This window comes from Macrosteles quadrilineatus, unplaced genomic scaffold (genome assembly GCF_028750875.1).
Source record: "Macrosteles quadrilineatus isolate MER2022 unplaced genomic scaffold, UCM_ALF_1.0 Scaffold_11__1_contigs__length_5352618, whole genome shotgun sequence".
NCBI lineage: Eukaryota > Metazoa > Arthropoda > Insecta > Hemiptera > Cicadellidae > Macrosteles > Macrosteles quadrilineatus.
Genome location: NW_026542604.1, coordinates 3,523,545 through 3,539,535, shown reverse-complemented (window position 1 = coordinate 3,539,535; position 15,991 = coordinate 3,523,545). Strand labels below are relative to the sequence as shown.

Genomic DNA, 15,991 nt, shown 5'->3' with positions numbered 1-15,991 from the left:
TTGAAAGCTTTTGGTGCAGATAAGAAATAGAATAAAAGTCTCATCTTCGTGCAATATTTTATAAAGATCGTCACTGTGTAGAGTCGACCTGTTCTTAGACGTCATATTATGTTTATAAGGGAGCGGCAGAAATATCTGACGGTTTTCAAGCGAGTACAGTCCGGCAGCCGAGTGGAGGGGGGTGGTGGGGAGCGGCTCATTCTCAAGGCCAAGTGTGACAATTTTAGTCGCCATGGAGCAGTGGACCAGTATACATCGCGAGTTTGCCGTTGAGGCGTTTTTTTAAAATGGCGATTCTGTTGTTGGTACGCAACGTAAGGTTCGGAGGCATTTTAATTTGGCTCGTGGGGAACCTATCCCAACCCGAAACACCATCAAATTGTGGGTGGATACCTTTAGATCACAGGATCAACTGCAAAACGTAGGCCTACAGGCCGTCCAAGGCCAGTGAGGACGCCTGAGAACGTGGAGCGAGGGCGACAAGCTGTGCTAACGAGCCCGCATCGCCCGGAGCGTAGACAAGCTGCTGCTCTTGGCATGTCTGATCGCTATATTCGACGAATTTTGCACTCAGGCCTTCACTTTCACCCGACAGCGATCAGACATGCCAAAAGCAGCAGCTTGTCTACGCTCCGGGCGATGCGGGCTCGTTAGCACAGCTTGTCGCCCTCGCTCCACGTTCTCAGGCGTCCTCACTGGCCTTGGACGGCCTGTAGGCCTACGTTTTGCAGTTGATCCTGTGATCTAAAGGTATCCACCCACAATTTGATGGTGTTTCGGGATGGGATAGGTTCCCCACGAGCCACATTAAAATGCCTCCGAAACTTACGTTGCGTACCAACAACAGAATCGCCATTTTTAAAAAACGCCTCAACGGCAAACGCGCGATGTATACTGCTCCACTGCTCCATGGCGACTAAAATTGTCATTGTCACACTCACACTTGGCCTTGAGAATGAGCCGCTCCCCACCACCCCCCTCCACACGGCTGCCGGACTGTACTCGCTTGAAAACCGTCAGATATTTCTGCCGCTCCCTGTATTACACAAATGTGTATTACACATTTCGTAAGGAATTTATTTTCATAAATAAAACTCGTTTTATGAAGCCGGGAGTCTTTCTAAATGTAATGGTAAATATGAATAAAAATTCTGTTCCTTACAACTGTTGGGTGTATTGTTTATTCAATCTAAAAGCATACATTAATCATTATTATCATGTTCCATAACATAATCATATCATATAAGTATTTTTTAAACTGTCGCTTGCTCCCCATCATCGTCTCTGTTAGGTGAAAAGAAATAGTATATTACGTTACTTAGTCCTGAAAATAGGTGTTTGCCGGACGAGTGTGGCCGTTCCCGTGCGAGACAAAGTCGAGTACGGGATTACCATACGAGTCCGGTAAACACATTTTGGACGAGTGACGTAGGCCTACGATAGTAGTTTACGCCATACTACTAAATCTGTACAAATCCTTATATATTACTACCAACTAAAGGACTAAAAATCACTAGTCATAACCTCTAAGAGAGGTTATGTTTTTGTTTATAACTACTCATTGCCACCCAAATACAGTATAATCAGCTGATTGGTGTCCGGTAAAACTCATTGCAGTACAGTAGTACGCAATGAAACCCCATTTGATTAAGCTGGCGGAAAACTGGCTGTTTTCTGGACTAAATCCTTGCGTGGGAAGTTCGTCAAAATATTGTAGTGTGGCGTAAAGTAATTTAGAAGTTAAATTGGAAATATAAGTTAATTAAGATCATTCTAGACCAATAAGTGATACTGTTAAAAAAAAACTATATACATAACAACAAAAACAAAACAAAACAAAATTATAAAGTTAATTTACAAATGTAAACTAAATATTACAGCTCATTAATATGTTTATTATTAATATGTTTATGTCGTTTGGATAAATAAATCTGTGCGAACAACTACACGTTTTATACCTAAGATATAATCAATGGCGTTATTGAGATTGATCAAAAGCACAACTACTTTGAACTCAAACATGAAACACTTAGGAAACAAACTCAATAAAGATAGACAAGCTCTGCAAAGCTGAGTGAGTACAAACTCAGGTGAATAGTTTGTCGATTATGACATAACAGCTCTTCACTTTGACCTTCCTGAATTGGTTGTTGTGTAACGTAACGCTAAGGTAACGCTCGGGTGACGACGTCAACGAAAGGCATAACACTTTCATCAACATTGTCTCATTGTTAGTGTTATGCCTTGGATGTTTTGGGTACGCATCTTATGCGCACAACGCGGAACTATCTCTGGGGAAATGTGACTCGTTTTTGTGAGGTTGGCATTGTGTTTGCGACGGATTGTTGTGTGTGTGTGAATGATCTCTTAGTTTAAATTTGAAAGCTGGCTAATTATATTAAAAATTGAAGAAAATCAATTGTATGCTGAAATACCAATTTAGCATGTCTTTATTTCTACATGGTGCATGGACTACTTTACCGAATACGCTGACGTGTTATAACAATAAGAATAGAATCGTAAAGAATCATAGGTATTGCAGTGTTGATATTTAAATCAGGACTTTTACCCCGGTCTTCAATTTTTTTTTTATGGAGCTTCCGGTATTAAAAATTGTAAAATAGTTCAAATACCTGTATCCAGTAACCATTTTTTGTGTAGTGGCAACTAGTTTCACCTCGCCACTATGGAAATAAGGAGAGTAAGCTGGGGTAGTGGTTAGAGCGCGGGACTTCAGTCCCTGAGGTCCCGGGTTCAAATACCGCCAAGTGACCAATAGATTTTTTCTAAGTGATATTTGCCGCAACTCATAGGTCTAGTCTGAAGTAATGTGAAAAACAATCCCACACCCGTGCATTGGTTCCTAGGACAAAAAAAAACTACAAAAAAACTATGCAAATAAAGGACAACGGAATTTGTTCTAGTCTAAAACACTTTTTTCAGAATAAATTACCTAAATATTGTTTTGTCTACATGGAAACAAAATTAAAAGATTAAGTATGCACATAATTTTGCTACATTTCTCAATGAATATTATAAAAAACTTTAAAAGACACATTATGCATACCTATGCAAAGCTATTGAAAGAGCCTTAACTGCGGAACTATATTGGAATTATATTGATTAAATGCTTAACATAGGAGCTAAAACCAAACTAAATGTACGTTCTTGGTAATGTTTTTAGAGTAAATTGGATTAGAGACGAGATTTTACATGCATGTATTTTAAAAGAAGAGCTTTAGAAGCCTGTCACTTCCAGGGCAGGTTAGCTGGGCACAGCAGCAGTGGCTTGTTGATCCCCTGTTAACATTGAGTGACACCTCAAGCCTCTTAGTCTGATTAATTTTGGAAAATTTCCTGGAAACATGAACGAGCTCTCATTTTATCTTGGAAACAGACCGTTATTTACACTGCAATATTATCATAACAGTGTCTGCTTGAGTTATTTGGCAATGAAATGTGTATCTTATTTACTTTGGCATTTAATCTTCTAAGAATATTAAGGAAAAAATTGCTAAGAAAACTGGAGTTGTTTTATACTAATGGTAATTCATAACAATTAATGTAAACGTCACAACGGACATTCGTGTAACGTATTATGACATAAGAGTACTACAAGTTTATTAATAATATAGTCATTCATAATTAAACGTGTAGGTATAAGTAATTTAGTAAGACTCATTTAAATTATGTTCAACTACAATGAACTGCATTGCAGAAATTAATCACAAAATAGATTAAGAAAAATATACATTGACTTAAGAATTAAATATCCATTATTTTAATTTAATTATAAAAGTTTTAGAAAAAAACTTGCACGAATTTGTAAGGTTATTAATTTTTTTTTACCGAAGAAGCTAAAACCACATCTGAAAATGGTAATTTTAAGGATATATGTAGTAAAAACTTAATTCCTGGATCAAGGAGTTATAGTAAACCTTTTTGTTTGTACCACATAAAAAAAGGTTGTAAACACCTGCTACTCTCTGAGAATAGGTTTCTAAGTAGAAAGATATTAAAGGATTTAATTATAAGAACATGATAAAGCTATATTAATAGGCAAGCATGTTTCTTTCAAACCTTCAGCTCGTGTGCATCGCAGGGAAAATTTACGCATACTGGTAGTAAGATATTTTCCTTTAGATGTGCAAAATCCCTTTATAAATTGAAATAGGTAAAAAAATATAGCACTAAAAATGCGTTTAATAAAAAAAATAACGTGGGCCTTATGCGTTGCCAAGCTGGTGACGAAATAACAACGATAAATGAACAGAAAATCTAAACAAATGGAAGACTGCTACACAATCATCACATGTTTCATTTTTACAGCGTGGGGTGAAAATAGAAAAGTCTGTGCATTAGGTATTTATGGTCGAGACTTCGACCACTGGACGACCTCTAGTTTATATTTTTGAACTTTAAAAGTAAAATAAATCAAAATGAAGTAAAGATTAATCAAATAAAGATGTAATTTGTCTATAGAATTTTTAGAGAGAATAAATATTTTCATTGCGTCATTTGGATTTTTAACCGACTTCCCCACTACCAACCAAAGGAGGAGGTTCTCAATTTGTTTGTGGCGATGTTTTTTTTTTTTCTATGTATGTTCACCAATTTCTCTGTGATTCTTTTACCGATCAGTGTGGTTCTACCACCAAAATAACCAGGAGAGTTTCTATTTGGTACCTTATATATTATGTTTAAGTATAATATTTGTTTCGGTGAAAAATTCTGAAAACCTTAAATATTCAACTTTTATTTTGTTTACATTTGTGCAGATTGTTTACATTTGTGCAGAGAAGGCAATAAATAATAACATTCCTACAGCTGTTAGTTGAAACCATTTAAATGAAGCTACAGACAATTCTTCGTGAAACAGTTGCTTCATATTGATCAATACACTATTTATTGCCATGGAGCCTAAATGAATTACATTGAGAAAAATGCATTTTGTTTTGGTTACTATAAAAAATGTATTTTAACGTTTGACCTGATTTGTGTATACAGTAATTCTGATTTTAGTATTGAATATTCTGACTTACAAAAACATATGTTTCAGTGAATAGCTGTATGATATTGACAAATAAAGGTGTATTGTGAAAACCAAAGCATTCGTAAAACAGGTCTAAATATAAATCAAATGCAATTATTCCTTACACGACCTAAGAAGTGTGACAGTGCATAGTCGTCAATTGTCTTAAAAGTGTTAAATATTTTAGTTACTAAACATGCATTTGCAGATGTGGAATGTTTATTGATATTCTCTACCCAGTTACTATATCATATCAATACTATTATGCCTGCTTCGGAAAGTCCTAGAGGAAGATGATTTGCAATTTCGATTAGGCTATATCTTGATCTAACAAAACCACCTACATGGCTTGCACCACTTTTAGCTGAACCAATCTTTCATATACATATTTAATTTGCAGATGTGGAATGTTTATTAATATTCTCTACCCAGTTACTATAAAATATCAATACTATTATGCCTGCTTCGGAAAGTCATAGAGGAAGATGATTTGCAATCTCGACTAGGCTATATCTTGAGCAAACAAAACCCCCTACATGATTTACACCACTTTTAGCTGAACCAATCTTTCATATAATATTTTCCAAAGATACTATACGTGTTAACAAGCAATTTTCCACTTTTGAGAGATTTTTTAGTGCTGGTAGCTGAGGAATAACTTTCATATTGTTCCAAAAGGCTTGAGACGTTACTGTATTTCTTTTTATAATGTAGAAGTACACCGATTGCAGGAAACGATGATGTCTGACATTTCAATGTATCTAGACAAGACAATTAGTTTTTCATTAGGCCTAATGTAATGAACAACTCTTTCTTTCTTAAGGAATATCTAAAAATGTTTATTTTCATACCCATTGATTAAGTAACCTGAACAGGTGACTCAAGCAGTTTTAAAATAATGATTGTTCTGTGGAACTTTTGATCGTTTCAATCAGTTTTGCTTATCAAAAAACCTCAAGTAATTAATACAAAAAAAATTATACCGTCACTAAAAATCATGAAATAATCTATTTTTGTAAAAAAATACAACCGACTTCAAACGCTCTAAAAAGAATGAAATAATTTCAATAAAGTAAACTTTTGTATTAGGCAAGCTCACGTATTTCAAGTCGGCGCGGCTCAAACTGCAAATATGATTGAAATTAAATATTGTGTGTGTATTTTTAAAATCAATAAATTGTAGCTGGATAACATAAATATATAAAAACATACTAAACTGTTTTGTTTATATATTAAAGAAAATATTTTTGTGTATTTTATGTTTACTTCAGAATAAATGCATTATGAAAATAACACACACAAATGTTCTATATGAATAGGAAAATAATTTAAATTGTTATTATGATAGGGAAAAGAAGCTAGTTTAGTATTAAAATGTTACTTTTCCAAGTTAGAAACATTTAAATGCGTTATAATCTTTTTAAAGATACTCGTTAATACCACTATAATGCCGATATCTGATTACGGTAATAATATAACACTTAACGCATAACTATGAAAAAGACATGCAGATTAACACCTTTAGTTATAGATAGTCACCTGCAATATGGACACCCTCTTTATTTTGTATCAAAAATCATCATAGAGCCGCGCCGACTTTAAATACGTGAGCTTGCCTAATACAAAAGTTTACTTTATTGAAATTATTTCATTCTTTTTAGAGCGTTTGAAGTCGGTTGTATTTTTTTACAAAAATAGATTATAGTGGTGAAACGTCTTTAAGCAAACAACTATGGGTCCATTTAACTGTCTGCAGGCTTTTAAAAATTACTTTGGACCTAAACCTGATGATCTGTTTGTGGTTCACTGCAAAGCGAGAAATCTTAAAATGTGCATTTGTATGTAATACTTAGACATTTTTTATACTTACCCTCATGAATGATCTAAAATCACACATCCACGTGCATGAAATACTATTTAAAAATTCAAATTAATGCATTCCTAAAACTCAGAAACAAATATAGTGTTTACGATATAAGTATGGATATAACTGCAACCAAGTTGTCCATCTAAGCATCCAGTGAGAACTCTCATCACACACATGCAAAAGCCCGTGTGATAATTGTTTTTATATTCCTATATTGTAATGCTGCTATTACTATTGTACAATAAATATGGATTAGATTTTTAATATCTTGTTGAAAGACATAATCTGTTATATTCTTAGCACAGCATCAATACCTAAACTGCTGACCAAGAACTTGTTACTAAAATGTTTCTGAACTGGATGCACATTTAAACTTTAACTTGAACAAACAATTATGCCTTTTTGCATATAATTATAACATATTTGTGGATATTTATAAGCATGAACTGTGGATGCGATACTCCATAGTGTGGATTAACTACCGCACTAGGGAGTACTACGACGATCCGCAGTACTATCCTGATAATTAGACCAACCCGTTAATTACAAGGCAAAATGTGGTTCGGATTCCACTATAAACTGTAGGTCCCTTAGTTGTCATTGGGTGTATGTGGGTGTATTAATTAACAGCTGTGTCTAAGGAACATTTTGGCCTTAGTCACTAACACGACTACAAGATCGTGCCACTCATCTTACACGCATCTCCATTCATACTTTGCTTAAAGAACCTACATTCGTATGGTCGTCATTTCAGAATAAAGTCTGGAAAGAAGGGAGAAAATGAGTTAATTTAGCCAACTTTGCGAAATGTGTAAACTGTCCAAACCTCATAATAAATCCTTCAAACTAAACTATTGCAATTTGGAACCAACTCACAACGAAATACGAACATCTAAATTTCTCACAACCAAAACAATCTCGCACCTAGATTATGAGATGTTTATTTTACGGAAGAGTAGTAACAAAGCTCATGACTTTCACTGACACGAGTTGTAGACAATTTATATAACGGGGACACAGAGACGCGCGCTTACTCCGACGCTGCCGCCGTCGTCAATTCATCATCATGGCAAGTACTTGCGAATTGTAATATCTATCATTTAACGCTCCTGATTCTCCGTAATTGCTCTGGCAAACGTCATAAACTTGGCTGGGTTCTCCTCTTGTGATTAGACTAGGTTGATAACTTGAGCGATTATTTAGTGGTTTTCGTGAAATAGTAAAACATGATTTATTACTTAAGGTCATAATTTTAATTAGGATTAGTTGTATATCCCTACTCTAACCTTTATTATTGGTCCCGTCTCAATTCTTTCGTTTTAGTTATTATTAACTATTTCTTTAATTAGGTGACATGAAATAATTTTGTGATTTATATGCAAATGGAAACTAAGATTTTATAATATGTATAAACAAATTTGCTTAAGAATTTAAAAATAAAACGCTATTTAAAATTAGCTAGTAATTAGGCGTAAATCTCCTTTGATACTTGGCTTAAAATACCTACTTTGTATGGTCACCATTTCAATGAAAAATATTAAAGTAATAGTAAATTTTTTGCAAAACATTGTTTGGAAATACTAAAATCTTGTTAAATAAATAAATACACTCAATTCTCTGTACATTTATCTATTATTAAAAAATATAAATTGGTTTAGGCCTAGTTGTTGATGAGTTCAAAGAATCATAACTCATAAGGCCATCTTATAGATGTAATATATTTTTTTTATTTATTGGAATGATAAATTTGACTTTAAAACTATATTGTGAAAAAATCTACATTCTAATATTTATTAAAAACGGATAGTAAATATATATACTCATTTTCATGTCTCGGGTTTTCATCAAATACAACAAATTGTTAAAATGCTTAAAGACATATAAGAATGAAATAAATAAACAAAATTAACATTATCCATCTAAAAAGTGTTGTAATGTTTATTTTAACCCAACGTGAACTTTTTTTCTTCTTCAATGTTTCAACTTGGAATCTAAAATATCTCGGTTCAAAGATTCATTACAACGTTAGTTAGTAGTAAACCTCAGAGACTAATGATTCAAATTGCCATAACACACAATCCGTAGTACACTTAAAACCAACAAGTGGACGTTATTTATTTTTGTTAACATTTTGTAATTTACGCTACATTTTTGCAAAAACAATTGATAACTTTAAGTAAAGTAAAAAGTTAATGGGTAATTAATTATATATAGGCCTAGTTAAAAAATAAATTTTCAGTACATTTGTTTTTTTAATGAAAGACAAACTTGGAATTTGCAAAGCATAAACTGGTTTGTTTGGTTGCAACTAAATTGTTTGTTCAACTAACGCAAGTTTCCGATGTAATTCGCAAATATTTGCCAACTCAGAACTGTATAAATAATGTCAAACGCTACTTTAAAAGCTAAATAACGCTTACTGTAAGTCCTAAATAATATCTGGTGATAATTTTCATATAAAAACATTGCAGGTTATTTAAACACTTATGATGGTGTTTCTTTCATTTTATGAATATTTATTAAAGGTAACAAATACACGGTTAGGAACGAATATTAGTTTTCGCAATGCTTTTTTTTTTTTGCTTGGATTAGGCAATGAACTTTGTGATTGCAAAAAGCCGACTAAGTAAAGTGGTACGAACACGTTTTTGAATTTACAAAAATAATATAGTTCTCTTTTAAAGGCACTGGTACTGGCACAGCTAATTATGAGAAGTGGTAAAAACCTATAATGGCGATACAAAAAAGCACAATGTTTTGAAATGAACATTTATAATTAAGTCTAGTATTTATTCATTTATTATTTGTTAACCATGCAGAGATCAGTAAATACAATATACAGTAATTTCGTTATTCACATTTTTTTATGTTTACTGCTTAAAATAGGTTTTTATCAGCAAAACTTTGGTCTATATATTTATTTATAATGTCTCTTTTAGTTCTATAGGGTGTTAAACACGTACCAAGGTGTAGCTGGGTTTTATAGAGCACTAATGGTTTAGTAATCGCTCCAGCAAGGAACGTTATGGCTCTCTGCCCACGTGACTTAAATGGCGCCGTAAAATATAGGGTATTAGTACGGTTTATAGTCAATGTCATTACAAGGTGCCGCAATATTCAACATCTCATTTAATTACGATCCCAAAGTTTAGATTTTAGGCATGATAATTAATTATGAGTTATGCTTGTATTTTAGTGTTTGCAGTTTGCAGTATATTGGCTATTTCAATGAGTTTCCACGATATCAATGTACTAGTAGTAAGTAAGGGCATTTAATAAATGTATTAGATACCTAATTTTGGGTTTCGTTAAAGATATCCTTAACATATTTGACTTCAACCATTATGGAATTATCTACCTAGGACAAAAGTTGAATATATATTCCTTAAAGTAATCTGTATATTCATGTTTCTTATAAAAAATGTGTACTTTTATGTACTAACTACGAAAAATGGACATTCTTTATTTTACATTAGGCACTGTAATTGCTTTTTACACTGAATCCATAAATCTTACCCACAAACCACAATTACAATGTTCTTTGTCCAACATTACCTTCTAAAAACATAATATATTTTGTCATTTAATTATAGGTAATTTTTTTTAAGGTGCAGTTTTTAAGGTTAAGATGGTTTCATTTTAATGGGAGTGTAGTTTTATTTTTGTTTAAACAATAAAAGAGAATTTTTCAATTTGATTTGATAATGCTTTATTATATAAAAACTTGAGAGATTTGCGAAATTGGAATACGATCCTAAAACAACACACCGGGCTTCAAACACCTTGAAAAAACAAAGACGAAAGACGAAACTGGTTCAATATAAAATTTTCACATTCTCATGCCTATGCAGTATTATAAAATATGACGTTAAGTAGATAACTATTTGACTCAGCATTATTTTATGTGAAATTACAACATATAGGCCTACTCGTACAACGTACTTTGGGGCTTTTATATAGAACTGCTTTTTACTGGATGTTGGCGATTTAAGCATACTTCAGCCATCTACAATTTAAAATATATAAGAATTCGTAGTATTTGCATTCTCGATGGAAGAGTCCTATGGACAATCAACATTGGAATGGACCATAAGATGAACACAATAATTGTATTTTTCAGTAAAGTGTTTGGTTTAGATTATCGAATGAAAAGTATATTAACGATTTCAAACTAAGTAGTGTGAGAACCGAGTCGAAGAAATAAAACCTTTCGGAAATGTTTTTAAGAACTTGTATTTAAATACTAAGAGTTTTCTTTGATGAAGGGCTTGCATATTTGGTATTTTTTTTTTTAATACTCATTAATATTTCAAATTATATTTCAAAACTGTATGGAATAGGTAGCTCACTTCATAAATAATTGCGGAACAGGCCATTGTGGTATCCTCTGAACCACAGATTCAAAACCCACCCCCCTAAAAAAATACCCCCGCCACAGCAAACCTGCCGACTAAGCGAATTTCCATTTGTCTGAATTAATTTTTAGTTAAATATATTTGAATAACATTAGGTTTAACGAGTACCTAGGTTTGCTGCTACAAGGAAACTAATAAAATGTGTTTTTGAGTAAAATATTGATAGCTTAGTACAAAATAAATAAATTTGCCAAGTTTGATCAAAATATATCCATAAACAAGCAAACTACAACATTTGACAATATTCTCCATAAGAATAACATGGGAATTTTAAATATACAATTTTTTTAATTTTCTCCGTTACTAATTATCGAACAAAAATACTTTCATATACTAAATTATTTGTTTTTTTCTTTAAAAAGGTATATAGAGAAATCGGGAAATTTTGTGTTTTGAGGGTCAAAAATGAGAAAAACCAATTTTTACCCCATAAAACCCCCCGTAAAGCCCCGTTCCCATGGTCCGATCGTGCTGGTTCGCGAACTCATTCAATTTTATCCCACTTTACACCTTTAAACCAAATTTCATCAAAATCGAACAAAAATTACTTAAGTTATCGCGTTCACGGACGTACATATCTATAATATTAAAACGAAAGAGTGTTTTTTTTATTTCACGATTCTGAATCAACCACTCGACGGATTTTCATGTTCTTTGTGTTGAAAGAAAGATAATTTTGAGAACTAGGGAATGTCGAAGCCATAACTTTAGTTTAGGGTCCCAGTTTTTTAGAAATTAAGTTTTAATTTTTAAAAAGTCTAGCAGCCGACGCTAAGATTCTAAACTAGCTTTTCGCATAAAATAATTTGCTTAACATAACAGCTGTAAACATTTAGCTTTTGTGTCACGAATCCAGCATTTGGATAGAAATGTAAAGACATACTTACGGTTGACTTATTTAGGCTATACTATGTGTAATGCTAATCATTGATACGTTCAATTCTTCTGTAAGAGGATGATAGATTAATTAAATATACATAGTAAAATACTAGGATGTTGAAATTATTTTTTAAAGCAGTCTTTGTAATCTTCGATTTGTTTTAGAGCAATATAATTTGTTTTAACAGCTGGTTAAATAAAAACTATGGAACTATGAGGTTATTTTATTTACTCTTATTTTGTCATTGATTATAGGAAATAAGTAAGATTAGTAGAGATAATTAGACCACAGTTTAAAATAGTTTAGACCAAAATTAATTAAACCACAGTACAAATCGAGGCTTTGTACAAATTATTTTACTGCTCCACTTTTCAAGAAAAGATTAGAAAAATAACAATGTTTACATGTTTTAATTCTTCATGGTAGCTTTCTGTTTACAATTAATGTTTTTCTGCTTTAACTTTGTTTGGATTAGGCCCGGAAATATTGATGTCATAAAACGAAGATCAAGAATAATGACGAATCATGATTTTAAATTACCACCACAACCTCAGCCGGGTTTTATACGCGGATAAACAGATGGATGACAGATTGAACACAACGTCAACATTGACCTAGGATACTGCAATTAGACAAACCATCCTTTTATGAAATCGTGTTCAGTTAACTATTATGGGAAATTACGATGTACATTTATTCAATGAGGGTGGGTAATTATTAAGGATAGAACTGATAACGGTATGGATAATAAACATTGACAATTACGTCATTAGCTTTACTAGCGTGTTTACTTTTTATATTCCTGCTACATGTGACCAGTTCTTTTTTTCAAATTAATGTTATTTGAACCAAACAGCTGTTTCAAATCAAACTGTTATTGTTTTTACTTTTAATTGTTTACACTTATTTATTTAGCAATTAATGCAGTGAAATTGATATAAAGGATAGGTGTGACGATTTATGTGTACTGTGAATTTGATTGGATATTATCGTTTTATTTTAGGCCATTTCTATTCAAACCTACTGGAAATTGTGTATAGTAGTTGTATTGTGGTGGTAATAATTATGGAAGAGGCAGGTATGCTATGGAAGGTGGTATCGTTGACTAGGTCTATACACTTCTCAATTGACTATTACTCTCTCTACTGTAGGCTACTTAAAATTAGTGTGCGTCTGTGCGATCGGCTGCAAATCTCACTTCAACGCTTTTCACATCGTAAAAATTGCAGAATTGCTGTTTTATTGTAAAATTATCGGATTTAAAATGCATTTCGTATAGGCCTATGATGGAATAAAAACATATTTGGTCACACAACATTTGTTTACAAGAGGATTTTTCACATGAAAACTGCAAGAAAATTTGTCTTTTGAGTAAACTAGCTGATCTGAATTGTACACGGTTTTAACTGACTACTGTATTCCCGTACGTAGGACGGGCTAACACCTCGTATATATATATATAAAAATTTGAACGAATGGTGTTTTTGGCCTCTGGGGGGACATCAAAATGTAAAAGTAAATCGGTCCCGGGTCTAGGTCTTACCGTGCCACCTACGGTAATAGCTACTTCCCTACAGGGAAATTCGCTAAAACGTAATTAATTGCGGATTTCCCCGAAGTTTTTAGTACCAAAATAGAGCATCATATTATAGCAAAGCAGAGAGGGCATTCTAACTGTCAAACCCATTTACTTTAAATCATACCTTCAAAAGATACGGTATGTAGATCATTTACAACAAGAAAGGCAGATAGCAGAATGCAAGACTAATGTACCCAGTCGTTATCGCAGCCTAATGTACCTTTAGATAGTGTAGGGCTCAATTGTGATTTAGTTGAAATGAGTCAATTGTCTATAGTACGGGTGATATTACGAGTGATTATATGTAACACATATGTTCATTGTAACCAAATTAAGGTGAAAACGAGGAAGAAAACTAACCCGGCTAAATACAAAATTTTATTAAAAACATGTTCGACAATATAAGAACCTACTGGTTCGAAACCCAATAGCGAATGGTATATTTATTAGTACAATTAGTAGTCATAGGTGAATTATGAGATAATGATGAGTTGGTGACTCACTCTGTAGCGGGAAGGAAAATGAAAGACTGTAAACTATGGTGATTTCGCTTCCCGGCTGGGGCGTCGCCCTTGGTTGGGAGGGGGGGTAGGGGGGTACCACCAATTGAAATTAAACCGTACTGATGTAATGAAACTGTTGTCTAATTATAACTGTTGATTGAATCAACTGTAACATGTAATATATATATTGGGAGATACAATCCATAGACAATTTGGGATATTTCACTTAAAGTAAACTAAATGTGGATTAGGTATATGAACACCTTCTTTTGAAAAGATAAAATCTCTTTAGTTTATATTAAGCATGAATCATAGTTGGAGATTGAAATAAAATAAATGTCATTCTATTTACATTAAAATATCGCTTCTTACAACTTTAACAATGATAAATCGTAATGATTTTGATCAATAAATTACGTCTAAAACTGTATACAAACAGATATACAACAGTCACTTATCCACCATACGTACACTTTTCATAAATAATATGAAAAGGTGTGTTGTTAGTAAATATTTCATTAATTATAATAATCATAAATAAATCCATCAGTATTTAATTGTATAAAACCTCCAACTGTTGATTCTAATTTTCTATATTATCAATTTCTATTTTCTAGTATTGTAATTTTTTAAATATTACGGTCTACACTGCCCTTAATGAGATGAATCTAAAATCACTTCACTCCGTTCCAGCAAAGTAGCCCTCAAGTTAAAGTGATGAAAAATTCAATTACAAATAGTTAATAGTTAATACCTAATTACGTGTTTAATTGCAATAGCTTAATTAACTAGTTGCACCTGTCCTGTTTCAGCTTGTCTCCGCATTGTTATGCAGTTTTCTAGTGGCTGTCACAGTCTCCCAGACTACCGATGACGTCACCACAGCTACGACAGGTCACGTGACAGTTGGTGGGGGGAGGAGTGGTATCCGGAGGGGTGGGACGCGTCACAGACACAACTCGCATCAACTGGTAATTATTTGTTAAGTTTGCTCATATTTTTCATTTGTTTCCTTCCTTACAACCATTGACTGTATATAGCCAATGCTACAACCAATAATTTTTCTAAAACATCATAGAAAAATAATGAGTTGGATAGTTTTGGTGGTCGCCTGGTTTTTAAAAGGTTGTCCAATACATCTTAAGACTGGTGAGCCTTTAATGGTTTAAAACTTTCCTCATTGTTTGGGTTTTTTTAAATTATACTAGATACATAGGTAAATAATCTTGGTCAACAAACACACACTAGATATCTCACTCCAATATGTTTTTTAATACTCAACCTTCAGTTGCACTTGGAATACACCAAGTTGCATGCTCATCTCATGGTAACACAGTAAAATAGATAGGGCTATGCTGGATTCTTTGATATAAAAATGCACCGCGTAATCTTAGATACCCTTAATCGTCATAAACAGATCCCACACTTCGCACTGCTAGCCTTTACTAGGCCTACAATTTATCGAGTAATCTTCAGTATAATCTATGCTCAATAGTAAAGTCATGTTTTTCCTTTTGTACTGTATTTTGTAATGTCAATGTGCTATTATACATGTGTGGGTAGATGGCTTATTATGAACACATGCTACAACTTCAAGTCTTTTGTTTACTTTTTATTTGTTATTTAATTCAACCAACATGGTTACTTAGCAACCCATAAGACTAATGTTAAAAAAAATGTGACTTTCAGTTTCATTTTTCTACGTAATTAGATTT

General features: G+C 32.9%; 1 protein-coding gene across 1 annotated transcript in view; it reads left to right on the top strand.

Annotated features, from left to right (window-relative positions):
• The first annotated feature begins 909 nt into the window (after positions 1-909).
• The window catches only part of LOC129004772 (uncharacterized), a 30,406-nt gene continuing 15,324 nt past the window's right edge, over positions 910-15,991 (top strand). The window contains exons 1-2 of the mRNA XM_054433399.1: positions 910-1,038; positions 15,089-15,247. Coding sequence (XP_054289374.1) covers positions 910-1,038; positions 15,089-15,247 — 288 coding nt within the window. The remainder of the gene's footprint in view (positions 1,039-15,088; positions 15,248-15,991) is intronic.